Source organism: Helianthus annuus, chromosome 9 (genome assembly GCF_002127325.2).
Source record: "Helianthus annuus cultivar XRQ/B chromosome 9, HanXRQr2.0-SUNRISE, whole genome shotgun sequence".
NCBI lineage: Eukaryota > Viridiplantae > Streptophyta > Magnoliopsida > Asterales > Asteraceae > Helianthus > Helianthus annuus.
Window position 1 is genome coordinate 73,425,745 of NC_035441.2, and position 27,252 is coordinate 73,452,996.

Consider the following 27,252-nt stretch of genomic DNA (forward strand, 5'->3'; position numbering starts at 1 on the left):
CAAACCCGACTCGAGACCACTCTCGGTCTCGAGTAAACAGTAACGGTTGGGCCGGATTGGGCCAAACACCCCTTTGAGCCCACTCGAAACCCTTGTAGGGTGCACCACCCACCGAGTATAAAACCCCTCATCCACCTTCCCCCTTACACTCTCACACACTCTCTCCCTCACTAAAACCCTAGCAACACCACTCTCTCCTCTTACCTCGGATCAAGTGTAGCAAAGATCAAGCCCTTGTCCTAGCTCGAAGGTCCTCCTTTCGGTTGATTCCGTGCCATTCTCACACCAAACACCATTCGGTTAGCATTTCACACTTTTAGAATTTGTGAAGCTTGATTGATAAATGATATGCATGCTTTGCTTAAATGTTTTCGATGAATAATTTGTATAAGTAAATAATGTAGATGATCGATTAAGGATGTCGAGTGATTATATGTTCTTGGTTGAAAATAATCTACATGTTGGTTATGTGTTAAATTGATTATGAATGTTGTTAATAATGGTGTGCAAGATTCATATGACAAATGCATAAATACACTTGAATCTAAGGATGAAAATCGGTGGCTATGTGCTAGATTAGGACCGATGTTGATGATTGAATTGTGACCCGGTTTGGGGTTATGTTGGAATGAATGAACATAGGTTGATAAGATGAACATGTTTAACTTAAAATGATGAACTGTTTGAATGTGATATGAATATGATATGAAGATTTGAATTGTTGTGTTTGATCCATTTTGGTTAAGTGTTAGACAAGGGAACATGTTTGTGAAACCTTATTGGATAGTACATATTGGCATGAAATCAGAATTCTGTTGCATAGTACAATTCGGATAGATGCATCAGAATCAGCAGGCAAACGACTCGAGATCAACGGTTGCGACTCGAGACCATGAAGCTGCAACTCGAGACCGCAACGGTTGTGACTCGAGACCTGTTCAAAACGGACTTCAGGGACTCGAGACCATCAAGGTCTCGACTCGAGACCACATCGTGACAACTCAAGACGGGACTCGAGATCCCCGGGGTTGCGAGTCATGCCTGCACCACTCGAGACCAACCATTACAAGCCGAGACCTCCTGGTTGCGACTCGAGACCGCATGTTCTCGAGTCGAGACCACCTTGTCTCGACTGGGCTGTTCACCTTAGTTATTGGGCCGTAACGTGATTTATTTGGGCTGCCTGTTTAACTGAACTATGTGTTAGTTGATACTGTTGACTGATCCAATAGTAGAACAGGCCCAATAACTCAACATGTAACTATATGCATGTTATGTGTTAGATTATGTGTAAATATACGTGACATTCTCTGTACCCAAACCTGACCTATACTGGTAACCATGTTAGGACGTGGTGACCAGCGTGTTTGACAAGTAACCTAATCTGCCGTGCAACCCAAGGTGAGTTCACGCACTAAAAGCATGCGCCCCAAGGAGGGACACGGACAAACTGCCAACTTTGGGAAAAATACTTCTGAACTATTATTTCCAGGGGAAATCCGAATGGGTATTTACTATCTCTGGGGGAGATACGTTTGGATATTATTTATAAATCACAACTAGCCAAGCTAAACGAAACTCTATCACCTTAAGTCCCTGCTTATAGTACCGATTAATCGCCGGGGGCGAACGGGTTATTAGTTGATAGCGCTATTAGGTTTGACAACCTCACACCGTGACCGGGGGAGATCGGTCGTGAACTAGTAGACCTTGCATCTTGGTCAATGACGATAGACATTGACTCGGGGCACAACAACTTTCCGTCAACAGTTTCGGTATCTACAGTTTAGTGAGCTTACAGATGGGGTAGCTCCCCACAAAGTGATTATAAATGCTTTATCTAAACAACTTATGTTTTCGAAAACTAAAACTGGACAACTAGTGAACTCACTCAACATTATGTTGATACCCTACTGCATGCTTTGCAGGTACCCAGTGATTCAGGAGCTTGCAGCTTGCGGATGTGTAGTGGTCGTCTAACCCGCGTGTTGGGTTCTAAACAAACTTGAACTAAGAACCTTGTTCTAAACTATTTTGTCTATGCTTCCGCTACTTATCTGAACTATTACTTAAACTTAAATACTTTTGAACTTTGAACATGATATTTGCCAACCTTGTGGTTGGTGAGTATTACTTATGTTATTAATTAAAATTGCTCAGTATAATTGGTGGCTGGATCCTGGTCAGTCACGCCTCCAAGCGGTGGTGTTCCGCATGTGGATTTTGGGGGTGTGACACCGGGCGACTGAACGCATAATGAACATGTAATTCTTTTACAAGATCAAATTTGATTAATTATCCCAAGTTATAAAAGTTTGTGCCTCGTGCATTCAAATCAATTTCATTAAACTTTTTAAAAGTGTCGGTTGAATGTATTTACCAGTGTAAAACTGACGTATTTTCCCAAAAAAGATTAAATGCAGGTTCTACATGAAATAGGCTGGCCACTCCTTAGCATCGTTAGAGTCTCGCAAGCCTGGATGCCACTATCTATTGAACATTATATTCCTATTTTATTTTGATCCCCAGTGGATTATTTCGACTACTTGTGATACTTGGATATTACATTTTTGTTGGTTGAAATATATCTATCTTTATGCTTCCGCTGTGCATTTAAATATTGTGTGGTTTGACTATATTGTTGCCAACTACGTCACTGTAATCCCCCACCGGGCCCACCGGTGAAACGTGTGGAAATCGGGGTGTGACAATATTATTTCAAGTTATATAATTATTTGTTAAAATAATAAATATTTTAACTTAAATTATATTTACGAAATTTTGGAATAATAGTTAAAATCATACATTTTAAGTTGTTACTTTTTATGTATTTATACATGTATATCCTTCCCAAGGATGGGTGTATTTGTATTCGTATTCTTATACTTGTATATTTTTGCCATGTATTGGTGTCGTATTCCAGAGGGTATTTATACGTACGAAAATACGTATTTTTATTGTGTTTATTAAGTATCCTTATACTTAATTTTTGTATTAACCTTTCCAGAATAATATCTTTAATAAAAATACATCAATATATATATCCAAAATATATATTTTGAGAAATATTACATAGAAAAATTGTTCAAAATTTTTCCCTTGGCAAAAATATTTATAAATCTCATACAAGTCTCAAAAATAATATATTTCCAAGTCTAACTTAGAAAATATGTATAAATCAATTTTTCTTCCAAAAATAATATATTTCAAGTTTATTTAAGAAAATACATTTTCTCCCAAAAATAATGTATTTCATGTTTGTTTGGGTAAATATATATTCTCTTCCAAAAAGAATACATCTTCTAATAATTCCAAGAAATATATATTTTTACTTGCCAAAAATAATATATTTTCTCCTTGTCAAAAAATATGATATATTTTGTAATAATTGTAAAAAATCATATTTTTGTTCTTTTGATGTCGAAAATATTATTTACCAAAATATACTTACGAATAAACTTTCCAGAATATTTTTGTGAGTTATATTCCTTTGTTCGGTTTCTCTCATATTTTGGGTATAATTTGTATATTCATATTCTTGGTGTTTTGGTAATATTTTGGATTGTAATTTTTGGTATATCGATGAGTTATATTATTTCAAGTCCTAAAATAATATAACTAATACACATAATATACAAATAATCACACACATGGTGACTTCTAAATATATATTTCCTAAATACATATTTAGTCACTTTTATTTATAAAAACCAACCTAAAATATTTATAATTTTTGTAACAAAATTTATGACAAACTTTATATGAAAATTCATGGTTAAAAATATCCTTGTAAATCTTTGTTCAAAAATATTTTTCTAAGTGTTTAAATTTTTAGAAAATTTTACCATAGTTTCCCCTAAAAATGGAGGTTTCCATGCTTTCAATGCATATCATTTTCCTTTATAAATCAACACAATCAACAACAAATCAATCTACACTTACCAATTTGCCAAATTCAAGCATAAACTACTACCTCATGAACTTGAAAATTTATAAAAATGTGTAGTAACTTACAAGTGTATTTAGTAAGTCTAGTTACCCTTTAAAGTGTGGTTGTTTGTTTAAAAACTCCATTTTTGAAGAAATTAGATCTTCACAACTTGTAATTAAATTTTCTAAAAGTTTTCTTCTTGGATTTTTCTTGTTAAATACATGATCCTACACTTTATTAACCACTAAAAATGTGGTTTATTTCTTTAAGAACCAAGATCAAGTAAACTTGTATTTTTAACTTGGTTTCTTGAAAAATCATTTTTAAAATCTTAGATTTACAAGACTTTATACTTACTTTAATCATCACTTAACAAGAAAACAATTTATTCTTTCAAGTTCATGACTTTCATGAGGATGATCTATGGATCCTTAATATTTTCATCCTCTCATCTTGCTAGATTATGTTTTTAATCATTTTCTAGCAAGATCATATGATGATCTACATCATTAACATAAACAATCAATCATCAAGTAGCCCAACAACACTAAACAACATGATTTCTTAAGATATTAAGCTTATGTTCATGTTTCATGTTCTTGATTCTTAGTGTTCTTCAAGATTAACATCATGTATCTTCTTTTAACCAACAAAATATGATGTAAAATGAAGAGTATAGTGTTCTTACTACTATCTCAAGGCTAGGGATGATCACTAGAAGAAATGATGTGGATAAAAGCAAATGGTTAAGGTCTTTCAACTTCCGAAAGCTCCAAGCTTCTTTGTGCACCTTCTAACACCCTTGTATATATGCTGGATGGATGGGACTTGAAAGATGAAGGTGAGTGTGTGGGGGTCTCTCGGCCGAGACTAGAAGAGGAGGAAGGAGGAGAAGTGGTGTGTTAAATGTGTGTAAGAACGATGGTTAAGGTTTAGGAGTTTATACTTATATCCACCAAATGTAATTTCCATTGGTTTAAGTGTTTAGTAAAGGTCCAACAATATCTATTATAATAACATAATAAAATCACAAGTGGGCCATGATGTCTAGCCGTGAACTAGGTGGGGGGGGGTCTAGGCTAGGGTGTAACTATTAGTTAGATTATCTAGTTCAAATCCAAGTGTTTAGTTAGGGTGTTTAGTTACTATTATGTTATATGATGTGTTATGATGTTCGGGGATCATAACTAGCTTGATAATGTTAAAACAGTGCTTCTAGTGAAAATTTGGTGTCGGGTAGTGTCCGGTTGTTCGGTTGGTTACCGGTTCGTTAAGGTGCTAAACTATGCAGTTTAGTGTGCTTTATGTTATCTTACGTGACAGTTTTGATTCCCGAAACTTAGGAAAGCATTCAGGACCATTTAACCTTGTTTCTGCATGATATTAAGTTGTTTAAATGCTGAATTTTGCTGAATTCTGCAGTTTATGTGAGTTTTAGGCACTTTTCAGCACTTAAACTATCTCTAGGAAGACAGTTTTGCGATCCTTACTTTCCTATACACTATACTAGTGTAATACTAGGTTTCTGGCTCATTCTATGTCTCAATACAATGTCTGTCTATTTACTGAACTCCGTCAGCATTTTTCTGTTTTGTCTGATAACTGTGTTGCCGGTGTTTCGTGCATCATTTGAATCAACAAAGTTTGCATGCAGTAATGATATGTCATTTGCAATATATGATGCACATGTATGTATATGGCATTAGTCAGAAAGCAATTCAAGTAATTAATTGAAATTCAGCACAGTCATTAAGCACTAATCATTGTTTAATAATTGTAAGGATACCCGGAATTTTGACAGTTGTCACATTATCGGCCAACAGGTGAAACTTAGAATTATTAAAATCCAATAACCCATATATAATTGAAACAAAACAAACATGAAAAAAGCAAAGAAAAGGGCATTGCCAAAGAAGGGACAGAGGTGATCCCAATGCAAGTGAAAGGTCCTTGATGTGGTAAGAAAGAGTTAGAGCACAAAGGGCTCATTTACATCAAAAACTTTGGAAGATGATAATACAGGCTCCTGCAGCAAATTTAATAACACAATCAAAACCCATTATAAGCCAGTGTTGTCAAATGCGTACAAGGCAACATCAATCACAACATTCCTTATGTCTTGTCATAACCACAATTTGATTTGCCTAGTGATCAAACGTTTACACTAAAACCAAAGTTTGCCTTTTGGAATGTCAATCACGTATTTTACCATAAATTTATTTTGTTGCCATAGATAACAAGATGCCCAAGTCCCGATCTTAGCGATATCCCGAAATTTTATATTTTTCTAGCATTATACATAAGAGAAAAATCCGTATATTTTGTTGAACACTTATACCATTAACATTTTATTTATATTAAACCTACTAAATACTAAAACCCATATTAAAGTAAGCTCATTACTTTTTTACTCATTAGTACTTCTTAGTAAAGTTTAAACCCATTTAAAATTGGCTCGATAGTTTAAAATAAACCCAACTAGTATCTGATTTTTCATCCCAAGTATAATGCATTTATCCTACATTAGACCGTTTTCACAATTTTTTAAGTATTATAAAGTAATTATCAATTTATGATAAAACTTATATTATGTAATGTACTTTTTAAATTTATAGTAGTTGTTGTATAAATAATAAAATATAGAATAATTATAATAGTAAAAAAATGTATTTGGAATCACCAACGTATATCTTTTAAAAATTAATGGGTATACCCGATACCTGACGGGTAATTACCAGACAAATACCTGATACCTTGGCGTCTTTCTTGCAAAATCCGGCCTTGATTGCTTAGTAGGTCTGTTATTGGTCGCGGCTATCTTTATAGTCCAGCTTGATCAATACGAATCCTATTAACCTCTTAAAGCTCTGTGATTTCTGCAGTTAGACTTTTCTCACTTCGATATAGATGCTGAATATCCTTGAACTGGCTAACTGAACTTGGTGTTTAAAAAAGTAAAGTAGCAAAGATGTGGGGTGGAGGAGATGAACAATGGCATGACGTAACCTATCGGAAACAGCGAAGGCGTAACGAGAAGGAGATTACCTTCTACGTGGCAAACCTGCCTGGCAGGACGTCCAAGTCAAGTCACTTCTGGGAAAAGCGTTTCAACCGTATGGTTTTGTATCTGATGCATATGTTGCGAAGACAAGAGATTCTCGAGGAAATTGCTTCAGATTCATCCGGTATGTGGGGGTTACAGATATACGAGGGTTGCTGAGGAACATGAACACAGTCACTATCTATGATGCAAAAGTATTAGTCTCTTTAGCAAAGTATGACAAGGACCACTAGAAGATAAACCACCATGATCTCGATCCCCCGGGGCCTTTCCACCAGATGGGTGCTACCAGTAACCAAACGAGATGGGTCCCGAAACCTAGCTTTCCACCGGGTGCTAGTGGGACGAAACCAGGAGTGATGTACGCTGATATGGTGAGAGGTTCGGGCACAAACAATAGTGGGAAATCCATTTAGCTGGACGGTCATGGGGCAATATACCCTAACCATTGTTTGGGGAGGTCGATTCTTGGAGTGACAAGGAATGTTAGAGCATTTAATGAAGTGGATCCAGCAATAAGAAACGAGGGTTTTTCAAATTTTAACATATCATATGTAGGATGTTTGGTAATATTGGTTACTTTCCATGATCGTGCTACAGCTAATAGGTTTGTTAATGAAGGGAGGTCGATATAGAGTACCATCTTCACAAAAGTAAAAGTCTGGGAAGGGGAAGAGATGGAGTTCAACCGAGTGGTCAGGCTAAAAATCCAAGATGTGCCAATTGTACAATGTGATAACACAGTGTTTGATATAATCGGAGCATTGTTTGGAGATGTGGTGCAAGAGTCGGATTTCTCATGGGATCAAACCAACGTCTCTACAGGATCATGCCTCATTTTATCCAGTTCTCCTAGATGTATAGAAGAGGAGGTATTGATTACATGGAAAGGCAAGCCATATAAGATATGGGTCTCTGAAGATGCAATAGCTTGGGAACCAGAATTTGGCATGTATGGCATGGAGGAGGATTCGGATTGTGGTACGGATGAGGCTGATCCGATTCTGGTGGACGATGACGCTGAAGAAGGAGAATGGAAGAAATCTGGTGAAGAAACTAGGTCGGACGACCAGGAGATGGGGGGAATTCCGACATCGGAATCCCAAGAGGTGCCAGCTAGTCCCGATGTTGGAGCCGGAAATTTGCACGGGAACTCTACTACGCCGCTTCGTATACTGAGCCAAGCTGTTGAGGATGGTGCCAATACCAAGACCACACCAGTAGGTAATTCTAGTGGACGCTAGTGTAATAATTGTATGTTGGATAATCCCATGACAGGTGAGCCTTCTAGTCACAATGGGCCTCTCCACAACTCAACCCTTGGCAAAAGATTACGAAACCAACGCAGCCCACCTTCTGTGGGCTCAACTCAAGGCCCACTTACCAGGGCATATTATGGTGACACTCCACAGATGGCCCATTTTGACCTTAATGTAACAGCAAGTTCTAGAAGTTGCAACACTGGAGACTCCTCAGAAGGTTCAACGTTGGTTCCTCCGACCCCTAATGTGGATGCCAATGTCGAGCTTGAACCAGACCCCGGGGACGCGTGTCAAGCCCAAAAGCAGAAGCAACAGACGAAAGTTGAAGTCGAACTCACGGCGACAGCGCAGGTTGCGGCTGCAATTGGAATCAATCTGGCCGGTTTTGAGAAGGATACAGAGGAGGTAATTATTGGTGAAGGTGCCGAAAATCATAATCAATGAATTGTCTATCTATTAATCTACGTGGCGTCCGGAACAATCGGAAGGTGGAATCGATTAGGGGTCTGAAGACTAGTTACGAGGTTCAGTTTATCGTAATACAAGAGACGAAATTGGATAATTTCGACAAGTTTCAATTCAGCGGCTATTGGGGCGAATCGGCTTTTCAAATTGCAACAGGTGACGCTATAGGGAGTTCGGGTGGTATCGCTTCCTTGTGGGACCCGTCGGTGTTCTCCGGTGCTGAGGTAATTCAATCTCGTTACTTACTATGTGTCTGTGGTAGGCTTGTATAGTCCAAGGTAAGCCTGAATATAGTTAATGTTTACGCTCCTAATGATCCTCCAACCCGTAAATTGTTATGGTTTGATCTACACTTAAAAAATTCTAGACAGGGGCTTTGGATATTTTTGGGTGATTTCAATGAGGTACGGGCATCGAACGAAAGGGTAAATTCCGAGTTCAACGTATCTAATGCCAAGGCTTTTAATGATTTTATTTTGTCTGGTGTGTTACATGATATGCCTATGGGAGGAGCTCAGTTCTCATGTATATCAGACATAGGGATAAATTGAGTCGAATTGACAGGATTTTAGTTTGTCTTTGTTTCATTGAGAAATGGCCAGCTACAGCCCTAACAGCTTTGGAAAGATATATCTCTGACCATCGACCTTTACTTCTCAATGTCATCAGTCATATTTCAGACATATCCCTTTTAGGTTCTTCAACTTGTGGTTCGAACGTCCGAGTTTTTTGGAGTATGTAATGTCTTTGTGTAGGTTTTTTAAGTTTAATGGACCGGCCGACATTCGGCTAGCTACAAAGTTGAGATGGCTCAAGTATCGAATTAAGGATGACAGTGCTAGGGGGAGGAGACGTATAAAGAAAAAAGAAGACTGGTTGCTCGACTAGAGCTGATTGCTGAAAATAGGGAACTCTCTCCGACCGAATTGGAAACCAGATTTGAGTACAAACAGTTCATATGGGAGTATGACCGCCTAAGAGAGATTGATATCCGTCAAAAATCTAGGGCGAGGTGGGCCCTAGAAGGGGATGAAAATTCCAATTTCTTCCACACGGTGGTTAAATCGAACATCAGTTCCAGTAGAATTAATGGTGTTTTAATGGATGGGGAATGGGTCACGAATCCAGTTATCATAAAACAACAATTCTTTGAGTTTTATGCTAAACTTTTTTCGGAACCCATGCCTATTCGCCCGAAGTTAGATTGCCCTAATTTGAAAACGTTGTCGCAGGTCAAAGCCGAAGCTATCGAGGCTCCATTCACATTGCTGGAAATTAAAAATGCCATATGGGAATGTGACGGTGACCGAGCACCTGGCCCAGACGGGTTTAATTTTCGGTTCATAAAGCGGTGTTGGGAAGGTTTGAAAAACGATTTCATTAATTTACTAGAAGAATTCTATGTTAATGGAAATATTAATAGGTGTTGCTCGTCGTCATTTATTGCCCTTATTCCAAAAAAAGGACTCGTTACAACCCGCGGATTTTAGGCCTATTAGCTTGATTGGCTGTGTCAACAAAGTTATATCCAAAGTTTTAGTTAATCGCCTTAAAGGGGTGATCGGGAAACTGATCTCGGAGGAGCAAACGGCGTTCTTAGGCGGAAGGAATATTACAGACGGTCCACTTATGCTGAACGAGGTTTTGGCTTGGATGAAAATGGCTCGGAAGGAAGGTATGTTTTTCAAAGTTGGCATTCACAAGGCCTATGACTCGCTTAATTGGGAATTCCTTCATTCCATCATGGTTCAAATGAAATTTCCGCCGAGGTGGTGTATGTGGATTATGGTTATTCTTCGATCTTCTCGGGCCTCCGTACTTGTAAATGGATCTCCCACTTTGGAATTGAATTGCACACACGGTCTCCGTCAGGGTGACCCATTATCCCCGTTCTTATTCCTCATGGCGATGGAGGCATTAACAGGTATTATGCACAAGGCCTCCTCGAGTGGGCTCTTTCAAGGCATTAAATGTTCAACGAATGGGCCAATTTTAACTCACTTACTCTATGCGGACGATGTCGTTTTCCTCGGGAAATGGTCGGTAGAGAATGCAAAAAACTTAAGGAGAATTCTTAGATGTTTTTTCCTGACATCGGGACTTAAGGTAAACCTTGGAAAAAGTAATATTTTCGGCGTGGGAGTAGAGCACAACGAAGCTGAGGTTATGGCTAATGTATTAGGATGTAAGGTTGGATCATTTCCCATTTAAATACCTAGGCCTACAAGTTGGAGGCAATATGAATTTAATAAAAAGCTGGAAACCGGCTTTAGAAGTGTTTAAGAATCAGTTGTCCATATGGAAAGGGAAAACCCTTTGTTATGGTGCAAGAATCACACTCATAAAGTCAGTTCTTAATTCGCTTCAGAACTATTATTTCTCATTATACAAGGCCCCGGTTCAAGTAATTAAAGAACTCGAGAGTATTCGGAGATCATTTTTTTGGAGTGGTACAGAAGATAAAAATAAAGGAAATTGGATCGCTTGGGAGAAGGTTATAGCCCTGGTCGAATATGGTGGGGTAGGTTTCGGGTCTCTAAAAGACACTAGTCTTGCTATGCATGGTGGTGGAGGTTCAAGGTGGAGAAAGATGGATTGTGGAGAAAGGTAATTTGGGTGATCCATAACAAGTTGAGATCATGGAACTACATTCCAGCCAAGCTATCGCTACCCGGACCATGGAAACAAACTCGGAATATCTCGGCCGACTTAGAAAGTTCGAATTTGAGTTTAACAAACCAAATAAAAGGAGTGCCTGGAAATGGAGTTGATATATTATTTTGGTTAGATACATGGCTTGGAGAATTACCACTGGCTTAGGAGTTCCCAGGTTTGTTTAACATTGAGTCTGAAAAAATGTGCACAGTATCGGCCCGAGTTGTTAACACTACGTTAGAGGTCACACTATCGTGGGTTTGGAACCGCGAACCGGCCTCGGTGGAAGAAATAACGGAATTGTAGCAACTTGTACAGAAGCTTACGGGAATTAAGTGTGTCGATAAAAAAGATCATTGGATATGGGGTCTTGATCCGAACGGGAATTTCTCGGTCGCTACCATCAAACAACATGTTCTCTCTACTAATAGGTCTCCGCCGAGTGCAATATTCAAATGGAATAATTGGATGCCAAAAAGGTTGGTGTAGTAGGTTGGCGGGCGATGGTGGAAAGGTTGCCGACAAGAAGTGCACTACAGTTAAAAGGAATCCATCTGGCTTCGACAACCTGTCCCCTCTGCAATGAAGTTCTAGAAACAAGTGAGCACCTATTCGTGTCGTGCCAGTTTGCCCAAATGGTATGGTCCGTTATTTCACAATGGTGTAAGATTCCAAATTTCTTCATCTTTGGCATAATGGATCTAATTCAAATTAATGAACTGGTGTCCGGATCTTCCAAAAAAAGAAATTGATACATGCCATTACACTTGTGTACCTTTGGAGTATTTGGAGGATGAGAAACAAGGTCGTTTTCGAACAAATCCCTGCCTCTGTTCCTGTGGTGGTGGAGGAAATAAAACACATGAGCTACCAATGGGTCAAAAAGCGTTCGAAGGATGGCAATCTGAACTGGGATAGATGGAGCAGGTTTGAAGTTTTTTGAAAGGATATGTAGTTCATTTATGTAATTTTTATCAGTTTTTGTTTGTTGTTTCTTTAATTGTTGTCTTTTTTCGTTCTCAATTTGACGGATGGAATTATGGTGCTAGCACCTTGCTAGATGGTGAATAAAATTTTTGTTGGCCGTTCAAAAAAAAAAAAAAAAAAAAAACTGGTCCAATAATTTCAGAGGATTCTGGAGGCCGGCCCTCTCTTTGGGCTTAATGTTTGAATCTTTAAAGAAAAAAATCGACTTTGGGACAGCATAGCAAATACAAACCAACCAAAACACGATTGGAGTGTGTCTAACCTGTAGTCTTTGGCGATGAAACAGTCCCCGAAGACTGAAACCTTTTTCCTTAGCAGTCAAAATGTCTTTATGCATTGAAGCCAGGAGACCAGCATAACTCACACGTGGCTTCTCCATAAGTGCTTTCTTAAATGTGTATGTCATGGCTCCTTCCATCTGCTTTCCGCAGTCTGAGAAAGCCTTTTACACAAAATTTCAAAATTAATGTAATAATCAACCTCATGTGGATACAAGATATCATTCAAATTCAACCTCATGTGGATACAAGATATCATATGGTAAGAGTCAAAATCCACGGACCGGGTTGGGTCATTTTACTTTTTTTTTTTTTTATTTTTTTGAACGGCTAACTGCTTTCCACGTGTAAACCCACCCTTTCGGAGCTATGTCCAAAGGCCGACTACTCGACCACCGCTAGAAAGCGTAGCACACCCCTGATGCGCGGGAACCCCGTGGAATGGGTAAACCCTCGCCCCCCGTTGGACTCGAACCCGGGATGAATCCCAAGCCGAGCCTTCACCCGGATGTCTCACCCTGCAGCAGCCAGGGATCGAACCGGCGCCTCCAATGGAGACAACCAGCAAACCCACCAGCTGAGCTAGAGATTGTTGACGTTGGGTCATTTTACTAATAGATAAAAAATGCAATTAGAAGATCTACTCACAGATGTATCTGCAGCAAGTTGATTATCTTCACATGCACTGATAGAAATGGCATGTCCACCACTAGTTCCTTTATAAACACCAGATGGAGAGCTATTATCTAACCAAAGTTTCCTGCCATTGAACCAAAAATGCACACTTAAACAAACAGATTTTAACGAAACAAAAGAACGAGATTGTTCGTTACTTTAATTGAAACAAACAAAGGAACATGAACACTAAAACGAACAAATTTTTTTATTCACGTTGGCTTGTTAACAAAATGCATGTATTGGTGTTCATTCATGCTTGTTCGTTAATACTCTAAATGAACGTTAATGAAGGAATATAAACGAAAAAAATGAATGTCTTCCTGTTCATTCATTCATCAATCGATTACCCAAGGATTGGTTCTAAAACTTTATTGGGGTGATCAGCTGACCTCAATAAAGTTTAAATAAACGAGCATAAACAAACTTCCCACCAGACGGTTCACTAAATGTTTAGTTCATTTGTTTACAGGCCTAACCGTTGAAACGATCTAAATTAAACAAAATGCGATAAATTTGAGACATACTTTTTTGTGCTATAGACATCTTGTAGATCAAGAATTGTTCCACTGTGACAAGAATCAATAATGGCATGCAGTTTGACACCATTCTTGAGCGGTCTAACAATAGTGTCATTAATATCATTATCAGTGATCATTCCTGCAGTTCTAAAATCTACAGGACATATTGTTTCATTAAATCCATCAAGTTCATCCTCAAAGAAATCCGGTTTCCTTAAGCCATGACCTGAGAAATAGAACACCAGCGAGTCGCCTGGTTGGTTGTCCTTCACAAGCCACTTCAAAGCTTCTTGGATGTTCCTTTTTGTTGGATGCGGGTGCGAGTCCATTTCTGCAAGTTGTTTTTTAAAGAGTCAAGCGTGTAGCTCCAACTGAATAGTAAAAGTACCCAAAGAAGTCTTATAAAGTGTATTGAAAACAAGCACTTGTTGCAAAGTGGAAAAGTGTGATGGGTTGGCAATTCATGAACGACACAAAAGTAATCAGGTTTTTGGTTGTCGTTTCTAACAGGTGGACCTATTTACCTAAAAGGGTCGTGTTTAAGTTGGGTTGAGCTGAAATCTGCTATAAATTAGAATAAAAGATATATTTTATAAGGTTTTAGCCCATTTATTACAAGCCCATTTGACTCATTTAGATCAATGTGTTGCACGGTCCCATGTGGGTTACATGATTTAAGTGTTTCCGAGTTAGGTTCGACACAAATAAATATAAGGGTCGTGTTTGAGTTCAACAATCCAACCCACCAACCCAACATGATTGCCACCCCTAGCTACAGGTCAAAACTTGTAAATTCTCGTATTGGTTAGATCGGGTTGACCCAAAACTCATTTTGTCCCAAAACAACTGAACTTTCTACAAATAATTCGTGTGTTAAATATGATTACAAAATATATTGTCAAGATTCCGATTTCCTTTGACAAATTTCAATTCCTTAAAAAAAGTTCCGCGAACCAAACGCCGCTCTAAACGGTGTTATGCATTACAAAAAACACTTTCTGACTTGGTGTGGCATTTTTGTCATTTGACCACTTCCTTTTAAAGTATTTTTTTAACCCGTTTGAACCACTAAAAATAAAAACAAGCCAAAATAGCCAGTTGATGGGTTAGATTGCCACTTCTATAGCACAAGTGACAAAAAATTTAGTGAAAGGATTAAAAATACCTATAAGAATGTGGATAGAACTACTTGGAAAACAAAACTGTGAACCTAGTAATTCCCGCATGTTGATCACATCATAATTAGTTCCTTTAAGTTTATACTTCTGTTTATTGTATGCCACGCCACAAAGAACTGCCCGCTTCCCTTTTGTGGTTTCCCAGTTCCTTATTGACTCGAGAGTTGCCTCCTCGTAACTACTTAGCACATTTGAATTCGGAGTGTCTCTCCTGTGAAACAACTTATCAAAGAAAATATGCGGGCCCTTTGTATGACTGATGAACTTAGCGCGCTCTTTATTCGACTGTAAGCACTTGTCTCCATCGTCTGAAACAAATTCTTGACAATCAGAGCAGCATGTATGTTCAGTCACTGATGACATGGCTATTTCTTATCATATGTGTTTTTTAGAACGGCAAACTCACACACCCACTAATCTACTCCTAAATTTTACGCCAAGCCCTTTGGTATTTCATATCATGTGGATATTGTGGAAATGAATGATGTATTTATAAAGTCAATAAAGTTGCAACCTCAAACTGAACCTGATTCGCGTGCATAGTTAAGCTTTCTTTTATTGCTTTATTGGAGCATCAGATTCTGTTCAGCCTGCAGATAGGAAGTTGACGGACACAATCAACGGCATGCTGCAAAAGAAAGTCTTTTTAAGATTCTTGTTTATGTCCGTTCGTTTTTCACATGTCTACACCTTTTGTAATCACATATACAAAAAAAATGCTCTGGTTGCAGGCAGGTTAATATAAACCAGTTAAAATAATCCAGAAACCACCCATGCCATAACTCGTTGTACAACACGGTCCCTTAACTAATATAATTAGGACTTAACCAGTACTAAGACCCTGGTCTTCTACTACCCACCGGGTTCTGTCATGTTATGTTAGTACGAATGAACCTGACTCGGGTCTGAAATCACCAACCGGGGTTCTATCGTGTTATTAGGACAGAACCATACATGGGTCTTCTACTACCAACCGTGTTCTAATGATGGTTTTTACCACGAAAGTTCTATCAAGGTTATTAGGAGAGTACCTAGAAATGTACAAAAAGCTCACTTGAAATTAGCTCGAGCTTGATAGAATCCTTCACAGAATCAAAATACAAACACTTGTTCCTCTAGAACACAATATCCACACAAATATTGCAGAGAATATTTCACGCATACGATTACAATAAAATGACAAGAGTTCACAGGTAGGTATTTATACCCACACATTGACAGTTATTTAACTGTCATTTGACACTTACTTGGCGGGAAAGTTATCCACCATACTTCGTACCAACACACCATTTGACTTATTAAATTACAAATACTACATATTTAATTTAAATAGATAAATACTTTTAAGGTAGTGTTCGTTTCACAGAATGGAATGGAATCTTGAGGGAATTGGAATGTTGATTTCACTCTATTTTGTTGGTTTCAACAAGAAAATGAATTGGAATTTAACAACACTTAAGGAAGGGAATCTACATTCTAATTTCATTCAAATTTCATTCCATTTTATAAAACAAACACACCTAAATTACAAATCAAATTTCAATTTCTGCGCGAATTCCCATTCCAATTCCATTACAATCCATGAAACGAACACTACCTTAGTTAATACTGTATTCTGATGCCAAGATTATATTCCAACAATCTCTCTCTCCTTGAACGTGTGGCATTATTCTTCACAATTTAATACCCTTTTATTTTGCTCCATTCATGATCGACTCACTCGATTTCTTCACAGCAATCCTCGCCAAACAACACACTTCGAATCAAATCACTCGAACAATACGCAAATCACTTGCTTTCTTTTCTTGATTGACGCACGATCCTTCCTCACACAGGATTACTTTCACTGACTCTTGCCACACAGGTCTTCGGATCTGGCTCTGATGCCAATTGATAGAATTGTTGTTGGAATAAAACTCTTTTCTCTCTGTCTATTTTTCTGTTATCAAATCTCTGTGTGAATCAAAGATTAATGGCGAACAACAACAATTCTATCAGAGCTTGCCTGGCTGGCTTGGTTTGTAAACGAGCCAAAGTAAGGCAGCTTCAGAACCACACGCTAAGTAAGGCAGCAATTTGAAGGAAAAATAAAACAAATTAAGCTACAAAGTAATTGAAGTGTTAGAAAACATAAAAACGATTCCGACCTGCCGGATTCGAACCAGCGACCTAAGGATAGCCATGATCACACTACAGTCCTCCGCTCTACCAACTGAGCTAAGGTCGGTCTTGTCTTGTTTTACCCCTCGAAATTTTCTATTTTGAATTATAAATCACCAGCAATCAATTAAAAAGAGTATGTATATAGGGATAATAAACCAATAATTATATTTTTAACAACATTATCTAATTTTGATTAATAATATGATCAATGGATTAAAAAGTAATAACAATAACAAATTGACGCTTAACGTCTTTTTCATGGTCGATTATTTTATTGACTTTCTATATTTAAAATCGTTCACGTCTCCTTTCTTCTTTGTTCCCTATTCATATCCCTAAGACTGACATTTTCACCATTATGTTTTGCTCCACGCCATAACGTTGTTGCCCTTGAAATTGGATGTGTAACACCCGTATTTCTAAACCTTTGTTACAATATTGTTTGGCAAGTTTCTCAATTTTCATAAAGATGTCCTTAAAAAAAAGTTTTACATATCAATCATATAGGAATTAACTAAACTGAAGTATAAAACATCAAACAGAATGAATGAGATGAATCTGATGAAGAGTTATTTGAAAGTGACAAAGAACTCTTTGAATGACTAGAGATTAAGGAATCTCTGTGCTTTTCGGAATGTCTTTGAAGTGTTTATGAGCTGTCTTCTTATAGTGGAAGACACCTCCCGAAATGGCATGGACTATACTAGCGAGACCTGTTTGCTTATGGAGGGTTTCCCCTTTTGGGGTTGAAGGCTTTGGACCCCTGGTTAATAGAGTGTGCTTTGAAGTTCACTAGTATGTTTGAATTATTTGCTTTGAAGTTCTTTCTCCAAGGCCGGCTCGGATCCAGAAAAGAAAGCAAATAGAATGAATGAGATGAATCTGATGAAGAGTTATTTGAAAGTGACAAAGAACTCTTTGAATGACTAGAGATTAAGGAATCTCTGTGCTTTTCGGAATGTCTTTGAAGTGTTTATGAGCTGTCTTCTTATAGTGGAAGACACCTCCCGAAATGGCATGGACTATACTAGCGAGACCTGTTTGCTTATGGAGGGTTTCCCCTTTTGGGGTTGAAGGCTTTGGACCCCTGGTTAATAGAGTGTGCTTGTGCAGACCTGCTCTGACTTTGTGAGTTGGTGAGCGTGAGTTGGTGGGACGAGCCTCTAGACATGACTAGTTACTGTTTCTCGATTCCCTCATTTTACAGCTTTTCATCCGATGAACCTTTCAACCTTTTAAGCTCTTTGCATATTAATAATTTTATTTATCCTTGGGCTACCCCCGTCGTCAGCCCCCCAAGTCAGAGGTTTTTGGGGTATCATGCTCAAAGACTTCTGACTTTTATGCATGTCTTTTAAAGGCTTCAAGGGTTCGTTGTTTGGAGGCTTGAAGGGTTTGAGGCAGTTACTTTTTTGAATTTTGAATTTTAATCGATTTGACAGTTGATTTGACATGTGTCAGGCGACGGATTGGCAGGGATTATTTATTTACCTTTAATACCCCTACTTTACTCTCATATTTATTTTAACGGTTGCAAAATTTCTTCATTTTTCTTACAATCATTCACAGTTTTCCTTCCTCAGGTTAGTTTCTCTTCTCCATTTTCACTTTTACTTTGTTCTATCATGGGTGCCCTTAAGGATTTAGCGAGGTCATTCTCTCGGATGACACAAGAGGAAGTAGACCTGTTTTGCCTTGAATTTGGCATTGATAAACAGTTTAATCCGACCGCCCCTGCTTGCGATGCTTCTATTGACAAACCGATTCCTGGTTCTATTGCTTTGTATTGTCGCCATTTTCAATGGTCCAATCTTCGTTACCCTTTTTCATTTTTTGTTCTGAACTTCCTTGAGTATTACCGAGTGTCTTTTGGGCAAGTTCATCCAAAAGGGATGGCTAGGGTTTTACATTTTGAAGTGCTTTGTCGTGCTCTTGGTTATGATCCCTCCCTGTTGCTTTTCCGGAGGTTTTTTCGTTTAGCCAAAAATGGCGATTGGTTCACTTTTGAGACAACAAAGGTTGATACTTGTCTCATTTCATCCATGGTTACAACCCTTGGATCCTGGAAGGATACCTTTTTCTGGGTTTCTGAATCGATCGTTCCATTCAAAATGGTGTGGAGGCATCCGGATGCTGTTCTCAATGATCCGGAGCCTTCTGAGTCTGAATTGAACGATGCCTTTCTTTCAGCCATTCGGGGGTGCCCTTCGAGGGTTCGTCCCTTTCCCGAACATTTGTTAGTGCTTTTAGGGGTTAGTAATATTTGGGCAAAAGTCGATCGGGATCCGGTGTTAATGAGAAATGGCCTTGGTATGCATTTTCTCCCTTATGCCTTTTATTTTACTTTGGTTGTGACTTATTTTTCTTTATTTGTTTTTTGGCAGTTATGTCTGCTTTGGACTTCATCAAGAGTGACGACACGTCCGATGTTGTTTTTGAAGATGCTCCAACTGTTCCGGGTGAGAATGTTGTGGTGAGAACCTCCGAGCAAAGGTTTGAGGGTTCGGGTTATGCTAGCGTTGCCAATGTGAAGGGTTTTACCAAGTCCAATGTTCCCAAGTCTTCAACTCGCCGATCATCTCGTCGTTTATTGAAAGCTACTCCTCAATCCACTTCCACTGAGCCAGTGGATTTGAGTGATGACATCGAGGTTTCTGAGGATCAGGCTGAAGTGGGTGTTGAGAAGGAGAAGGAGTTAGTTATCCATGGTAAGAAGGTTCGAGGTAAGAAGGGTGTTGCTATCCCTGTTCAAGAATCGTCGAGCAGGGATGTTGAAGGGTTGAACCCTGAGGGCACTTATGTGCCTGCTTGGTTGGTCAAGAATGATGACACTTTTAAGGATGCTGCTGTTTGTGAGGATGCTCTTAGCCATCTTGCTCCTCCCTCTGTTCGTGAAACCATTGCTGAGATGGATGATGACTGTATGTTATCTCGCATGGTTTTAACTACTTGCAACCTTGCTGCCATGCTTCCCCAAGGGATTACACGCTTTCGCCAAAGGATGCGGGAGTATGAGGATTTCTCTAAGAAGAAGGACAAAATGAAATCCTCCCTAGCATCGATGAAGAAGGAAGTGGCTGGGTTTGCAGAGAAGGAGGCGGCGTGGAAGAAAGAGGTTGATGATCTGAAGAAGATGCATGCCATTGAGATGGGTGACCTGAGGAAGAGCTTTGAGGCTAATTTGCTGAAGTTGAAGGCTGATCGAGAGGCCTTGTCTGTCCAACAGCAGGCTTTTCGTGAAGAAAAGGAAGGGTTGAAAGCTTCAGTTGGTCAGGTGACTGCGGATAATCAATGGTTGATCGAGCATGGGTTCCAGCAGGTTGTTACTTACCTTTTGCATTCCAAGGAATTTAACTCTGCCCTTGGTGATGTTTACACAAAGCTGCTGAACCTGGGGAAGCATCAAGGCCTTACTGCTGGCTATAAACTTCATGAATCTGGACAACCTTTGGAGAAGTCACCCATGTTTCGTCCCGAGGCTTCTGATATCTTTAAGGCTTCTGTTGAGCAGATGGAGAGGCTAACCTATCCTTACATTCATGAGGTATCCTCTTGCTTTGGTAAGCCTTTGTCTGTTTTACAGGGATTGAAGCCTGAGGGGTTGAATGATAAGGTTTGTGCTGAGGTTTTGGGTTCTTTGTCGAGGAAGAGGTCTTACTCTGGGGACAGTGATGATACCCTTTCGAGTCTGCCTGAAACTTCGAAGGATGCTGGTTTGGAAACCTCTGCGGTTGGTGGTGAAGAAGGTGCCAAGGTGAAGAAGACTAAGAAAGCCAAAAAGTCTAAGGGTGAAGGTTCTAGGCCCTCTGATAACTGACATTTATTCGTAGCTTTCTTAGCAAACACTTTAATGTTTTCTAATGTTTTAAACAATGTTTAGGTTTTGGGAGCCCTTAAGGTTCCTATGGTTGGTTAGGCCTATATGGCCGTTGAACACTAGTTTTATTTGCAAGTCACTAGGGCTTGCTTTGACTATCTTATGAAGGTCTTTTATGGCCTTTCTAACTATGACATTATGGTTGTCGTTGGTGTTTTTGTTTGTTCCATTTGCTTGGTTTGTTTTGTGGGGTTTCAACCCTTCAAGCTTTTTGTATAGTTGCTGATGGGTTGAAGCCTTTAACCTTTCAAGCTCAGTACCTGTTGGTTGAACTTTGGGTAGCTTCTGATTTGGTTTGTATGTTTGGTTGATAGGCTTGTTTATTTATTCTTGCCTTGTCTTTGTTTACTTTGTCTTTATGTTTTTTACACTTTAAAGGGTTCAGTGCTGCAGTCACTTTACCTTAGTGTTTATCATCAAGACGCAGTATCTATCCTTTTCATCATTTCTTTGTAATTTATTTGATTTCGTAAGTCTATTTGTTCATTATGTTTCTAAGACTTAAGGAACGATTGGTGTAGGCTGTTCAAACCTGTCTATGAGACATTATTGTTTTTTAATAACTCTCATGGAGTTGTATTGATTTAGGAACTCACCCCTTATATAGGTCCATTCAACCCTTGAACCTATTGAGCGATGTGGCCTGGGAGCTCATCCCCTTACATGGCCCTTGCCATGGAGTTTTTTGCTAGGTTCTCAACCTGATATTGGGATAGAAAGACAATTTTGACAAAATGGTTTCATTCATTCAAGCAATATTTGCTTTTACAAAAGGTTTCTTGTTTTGATACAAACCAAAGTTTCTAGACATAAAACCTTCTAAGAGTTTTTCCGTTCCAATGCCTTGGAAGCCTTTTTCCTTCTGAGTCTGCCAGCTTATAGGATCCGCCCTTGTGTGCTTCGAGGATGGTGTATGGACCTTCCCATTTTGGGCCTAGCTTCCCTTGGTTTTCCTTTTTGCTGACTTCATTGTTTCTAAGGACTAGGTCCCCTGGCTTGAATCGTTCGTTCTTGACCTTCTTGTTGTAATAGGCTTCCATCCTTTGCTTGTATTTGGCCTCTTGTATTGCTGCTTGATCCCGGGCCTCTTCTAGGAGTTGTAAGTTCAACATGGTCTCTTGTGTGTTTACTTCGGGATCCATGTTGACAATTCGTTGGGTTACAACTCCTATTTCAGCAGGGATTACGGCCTCGGATCCAAATACCAAGCTATAAGGTGTCTTTTTGTGACTTGTTTTTTCCGTTGTTCTGATTGCCCATAAAACGCTAGGCAATTCCTCCAGCCAATTACTTTCGTATCTCCCCAATCTCGTTTTGATGCCTTCCACTATACTTCTGTTGGTTCTTTCAACCTGGCCATTTGATTGCGGGTAAGCTACTGAGCTGAAGATTTGGTTGATCCTGTACTCCTTGCACCAAAGGCTGAAGGGTTTCTCGGCGAATTGTTTCCCATTATCGGTGACAATTACCCCTGGTAGCCCATAGCGGCATATGATATTCTCCCAGACAAAGTCTATGACTTGTTTTCCTGTGATCTTGGCAAGGGGTTTAACCTCTGGCCATTTGCTGAAGTAGTCAATTGCTACCAATAGGAATTTTACTCCCCCTTTGCTTGGAGGGAATGGACCAACAATATCCATTCCCCATTTATGGAATGGCCATGCTGAGGTTATGGGGACCAAGTCGTGTTTGGGATTTTTTGGTATCGGTGAGTGGATTTGACAGGCATCACATTTCTTCAATTGCTCAGCGGTGTCGCGATGCATTGAAGGCCAGAAATATCCTAGATTCATGAGCTTTGCAACCACCGATCTAGCTCCAAAATGAGCTCCACATATTCCTTCATGCACTTCTTTAACCAAATACTTGCTTTGTTCAGGGCCCACACACCTTAGCAATGGTGCAAGGTATCCTTTTTTTATAGAGGATTTCTCCTTGCAACACATACTGTCTTGCTTTGATCTTTACCCTTTCAGCTTCTATTTGATCGTTGGGTAGTTCGTTGTTTTGAAGGAATTTCTTTATGGGAGTCATCCAATTTGGATCTTCCTCGGTGACCACATCTTGTACTTCCAATTCGTCAATTGAACGAGCCTTCAATACTTCAACCAACACCTTTTTTGTGAGGTGGGCGAATGTGAGGGACGCTAATTTGCTTAAGGCATCAGCCTTTTTGTTTTGGGATCTTGGAATCTGTTTGATGTTGCATGCCTGGAAGGTGTTCATTAATTCCTTGGATTTTTCTTTGTACCTTCTCATGTTGGGCTCCTTGGCGACATAGCTGTCATTGACTTGGCTTGATACTAGTAGTGAATCAGTGAACACTTCAAGCTTTTTGACTTTCATTTCTTTGGCTAGCCGGAGACCAGCGATCAGTGCTTCGTATTCAGCCTCGTTATTGGTGGTCTGAAAGTTGAAACGAAGAGCATATGTGAATTCTAGCCCCTCAGGGTTGATTAGGATCACACCAGCTCCTGACCCTTCAACGCTTGAAGCCCCGTCGGTGAATAGTTTCCAGGCTTCAGGGTTGGAGGGTTCAGTAGTTGTGGTGTTTACTTCTTCAGTCTTTTGGCTTGGGACTTCTACTAGGAAGTCAGCCAAAACCTGAGCTTTGATTGCTTTTCGTGGGACGTAGGTGATGTTATGTTCACCTAGTTCCACTGCCCATTTTGCCAATCTACCTGAGTTTTCAGGCTTTTCAAGCACGTTCTTGACAGGTTGGTCAGTGACCACTTGTATAGGATGTGCTTGGAAGTATCTTCTAAGCCTTCTGGCTGTTTGGACCAAGGCTAGGGCTAGTTTTTCAAGGGGAGGATATTTGGTTTCAGCTAGTTTTAAAGTTTTGCTGAAAAAATAGACGGGTACCTGAGCCTTGTCTCTTTCAATGGTGAGGACTGCACTGATGGCTTCGTCGGCGACTGAGAGGTACACCGATATGAGCTCCCCAGTTTCTGGTGCTGCAATATCCGGTAGTGAAGCAAGGTGCTGCTTCATTTGATTGAAAGCTTCCTCAGCCTCATCGGTCCATCTGAAATCTTTCTTATCTGAACAATTCTTGAGCGTTTTGTAGAATGGTAGAGACCTTTCGGCTAGTTTTGAGGTAAAACGCTTCAAGGCTGCAAGCTTCCCATTCAAGCTTTCAACCTCCTTCTTGGTTCTTGGTGGTTTAGCTTCGAGAACGGCTTTTACTTTGTTGGGGTTGGCCTTGATGCTTTGCTTTCCAACAATATGACCCAGGAATTTTCCTTCATCAAATCCAAACGAGCATTTTTCCGGGTTAAGCTTCATGTTGATTTTTCTAAGATTCTTGAAGGTTTCTTGGATGTCATCAAGCATCTGGTATTCCGTTTTGCTTTTGATCACCAGGTCATCGACATATGCTTCCATGTTTCTACCAATTTGGTTTTCGAAGGCTTTATCGACGAGTCGTTGGTAAGTGGCTCCCGCGTTCTTGAGGCCAAAAGGCATCTTTTGGTAACAGAAAATGCCCTTGTCTGTGTGGAAAGCCGTCTTCTCTTCATCCTCTTTTTTCATGAGGATCTGGTGATAGCCTTTGTATGCATCAAGAAAGCATTTGAACGGGTATCCCATGAGGGAATCAACCTTAAGATCAATTTCTGGGAGTGGGTAGCAATCTTTAGGACAAGCCTTGTTAAGATCCTTGAAATCTATACACATTCTCCAAGAGTTATCGGGTTTCCGGACCATGACAGGATTAGCAATCCATGATTGGTACTTAACTTCTCGGAGAATGCCAGCTGATACAAGCTTTTCAACCTCTTGGCAAGCTGCCAGGCTTCTTTCGGGTGCCAAACTTCTTTTCTTTTGAACCACTGGCTTGACATTCGGTGGTATTCTTAGCTCATGTTCAGCAATGTTTCGAGGGATCCCGGTCATGTCTTTGGGAGACCAGGCGAACACATCGCTGTGATGTTTTAGCAGCTTTTCAAGGTATGAAAGAGTCTCTTGAGAGAGGTTGGGGTTGACCCTTATCCGCTGTTCGGGGTACTTAGGGTTGATGACTAACCCCTGCTTGTCTTTCTCGTCATTAGAACTTTCTCCTTCGATCAGGTAAGCTTCCTGAGAGGGTTGAAGGGTTGCAATCCCTCTTTCAGTGGGAAACTTGACAGTGCCATGGCCAACAGATACAGCCATGTAAAATGCACATTGTCCGGGCCTCCCTATGATTACGTCGTAGTTGGAAGGGATGTTGATAACCACGAAGGTTAGTGATCGAGTCCTTTCCTTTAAACCTTCTTTGAAATAGACGTTAAGAGTTATTTGCCCCAAAGGCTTCAAGGTTATATCAGCGATACCCTTTATGGAGGTCCCGGAGGGTTGGAGCCTTGAACGCTCCTCGTCACTTAATCGGTTGAAAAACTTCTCGAACATGATTTCAGTGGCTGCTCCCGTGTCTATGTATGCTTTGCATGTTTGTAAGGTCCCCACGAGGGCTTCGACCACGAGAGGGCCAGGAAGGGGATCCTTCTTTGTTGGGGGGAAGCAGACACACTGAAGCTCCCAAGCTTCTAGACGTTGTTTCTTGTAAGGGGCCTTATCATCAGAGTACACCATGTTTACTTCCTTTCCTTTGCTTTCAGCCATCTTGTCTCGAACTCCTTTGACCAAGTGGGCAAGTTCTCCTGACTTGACAGCCTCTTCAATTCTCTTTTTCAGCTGGAAGCAATCGTTGGTGTGATGTCCCTTTTCTTCATGGAATTCACAGAACTGAGTGGAGTTCTCGTTTTTCCGACTTTTGGGAAGAGGCCTGGGAGGTCTGAAGTTTTGCTTGACCTCTTCCGTTGCCAGGATTTCTTGAGGGGTTTTGGTGAGAGGAGTGAAACTCATACTCTTATCTCTGCTTGGAGGGTTTCGCCCTTCAACCCTTCGAGGGTCTGAACCCTTTGGGCGTCTATCGTAAGAGTTAAAGTTGCCTCTCTTTCTGGCTGGGCTGCTACTTTGCCAACCAGAACCCCTTTTTCTTTGTTCTTTGATATCAACAGCTTCCTCTCCTCGAATATGAGCCTCGGCTCTTTCAAGGGCTTCTTCCAAGGTTTTGGGTAGAGATTTGTTGAAATCTCGTGTGAGATACTTAGAGGTTATGGCGTTCATAAAACCAGCCACCCTCATTTTCTCATCGGCCCCCACGTAGGTTAGCCCTTCTTTCTTATATCGTTCAATGAATGCTCGTAGGCTTTCATCATCGCGTTGTTTTATCTGGAAGATCACTATCGCGTCTTTAACGTATCTCCTTTGTTGGGAGAAGTTTGCCAGGAAGCCTCTGCTGAGATCATCAAAGCTTCGAATGCTTTGAGCAGGTAGGTCGTTGAACCAGATTCTAGCGGACCCAATAAGGGTCTGCATGAACATTAGGCAACATTCAGCGTTCGACCATTTTTCTATTCGAGCAGCACCAGTGAAGATCTGAAGATGATCTTCGGGGTCTTCGGTCCCATCATACGTTTTGATGTGGGCAGGCATTTTGATCTTTGACTGAAAGTCATAATCAGCTATCTGTCTTGAAAAGCATGAAAGGTTACTTGGCTTGTAAGGTTTAGCCAAGTCCTCTTCAGGCCTCGTACCCCCGTTGTTATTATTGCCGTGGTTTCCCTGGGTGGCCAGCACTTGATTGATGAAGTGTTGCCAGGGGAAGTTGGCCATCATCTGAGACATCATGTTGGGTACGAAATTGAAACCCTGAAGGCTTCCAGGACCAACCGAGCAACTTACCCCAAGAGGGGTGCTGGCAACAGCACTTCGTGCTAAAGGGAGCACGGACAGGGCTTGCTCCCATGTGGTAGTTAGAGAAGTGGGACAACTGGTCACCGGGGATTGTAGGAGTTGGTCGAGTGTTAACTCGTGTCCCAGAGGAGTGCTACTAACAGTTGGTTGGGAAGAGAGGATAGGATGAACAGTGGGATTTGTCATAGTGGACAGATAAGGGTGAAGGTTTGAAGGGTTGCTAGGACCGGCCTCACCTCTTGTAAGAAGGGAGGTAGAGGTGGCCCAGGGGATAACGTTGGCTCAGGTTCGTCGTAATCTAGACGAATCCTTACACCTTTTTCCCTTTCTCTGTTCACATGTTGGTTAAGAAGTGATCTCAGCTCAAGGAAGTTATGAGCGACCCCCTCGGGGGTAAGTTCAACGCGTGTCGGAGTGTCAGACACACCAACGTTGGGAGACGGAGCTCCAGATCTGG

General features: G+C 40.2%; 1 protein-coding gene and 1 non-coding gene across 7 annotated transcripts; both read right to left on the reverse strand.

Moving 5' to 3' along the window:
• Nucleotides 1-5,676: 5,676 nt before the first annotated feature.
• On the reverse strand, nucleotides 5,677-15,484 carry LOC110899923 (metacaspase-1). Of its 6 annotated transcripts, none has more exons than XR_002570652.2 (6): nucleotides 15,001-15,484; nucleotides 13,842-14,166; nucleotides 13,288-13,399; nucleotides 12,624-12,803; nucleotides 6,678-6,807; nucleotides 5,677-5,957 (listed from the first exon to the last, which is right to left on the reverse strand). XR_002570652.2 is itself a non-coding variant. In XM_022146815.2 (6 exons), the coding sequence occupies exons 1-5, from the start codon at nucleotides 15,374-15,376 to the stop codon at nucleotides 6,733-6,735; spliced, it is 1,068 nt and encodes a 355-aa protein (XP_022002507.1). In that variant the 5' UTR covers nucleotides 15,377-15,484; the 3' UTR covers nucleotides 5,831-5,957; nucleotides 6,685-6,732. The 6 variants fall into 6 exon arrangements, 3 of the variants coding, with proteins under 3 accessions (XP_022002508.1, XP_022002507.1, XP_035833281.1); XR_004866667.1 differs by having other exon boundaries at nucleotides 6,685-12,210; XR_004866666.1 differs by having other exon boundaries at nucleotides 6,678-12,210.
• A 1,670-nt stretch (nucleotides 15,485-17,154) lies between these two features.
• Nucleotides 17,155-17,240, reverse strand: TRNAY-GUA. Its single transcript is given in 2 exon segments — nucleotides 17,155-17,190; nucleotides 17,204-17,240. It is a non-coding gene; the product is annotated as a tRNA-Tyr (tRNA).
• Nucleotides 17,241-27,252: the final 10,012 nt, after the last annotated feature.

Bases quoted from the DNA above. Each gene is read 5' to 3' on its own strand.
- LOC110899923 (XM_022146815.2), bottom strand. From the start codon at position 15,376: ATGTCATCAGTGACTGAACATACATGCTGCTCTGATTGTCAAGAATTT. The intron at 14,167-15,000 runs GTATTTTTAATC...AACAACTTGCAG, and splicing joins TTCTATCCACATTCTTATAG to AAATGGACTCGCACCCGCAT. The intron at 12,804-13,287 runs GTGAGTAGATCT...TTTGTGTAAAAG, and splicing joins AACTTGCTGCAGATACATCT to GCTTTCTCAGACTGCGGAAA.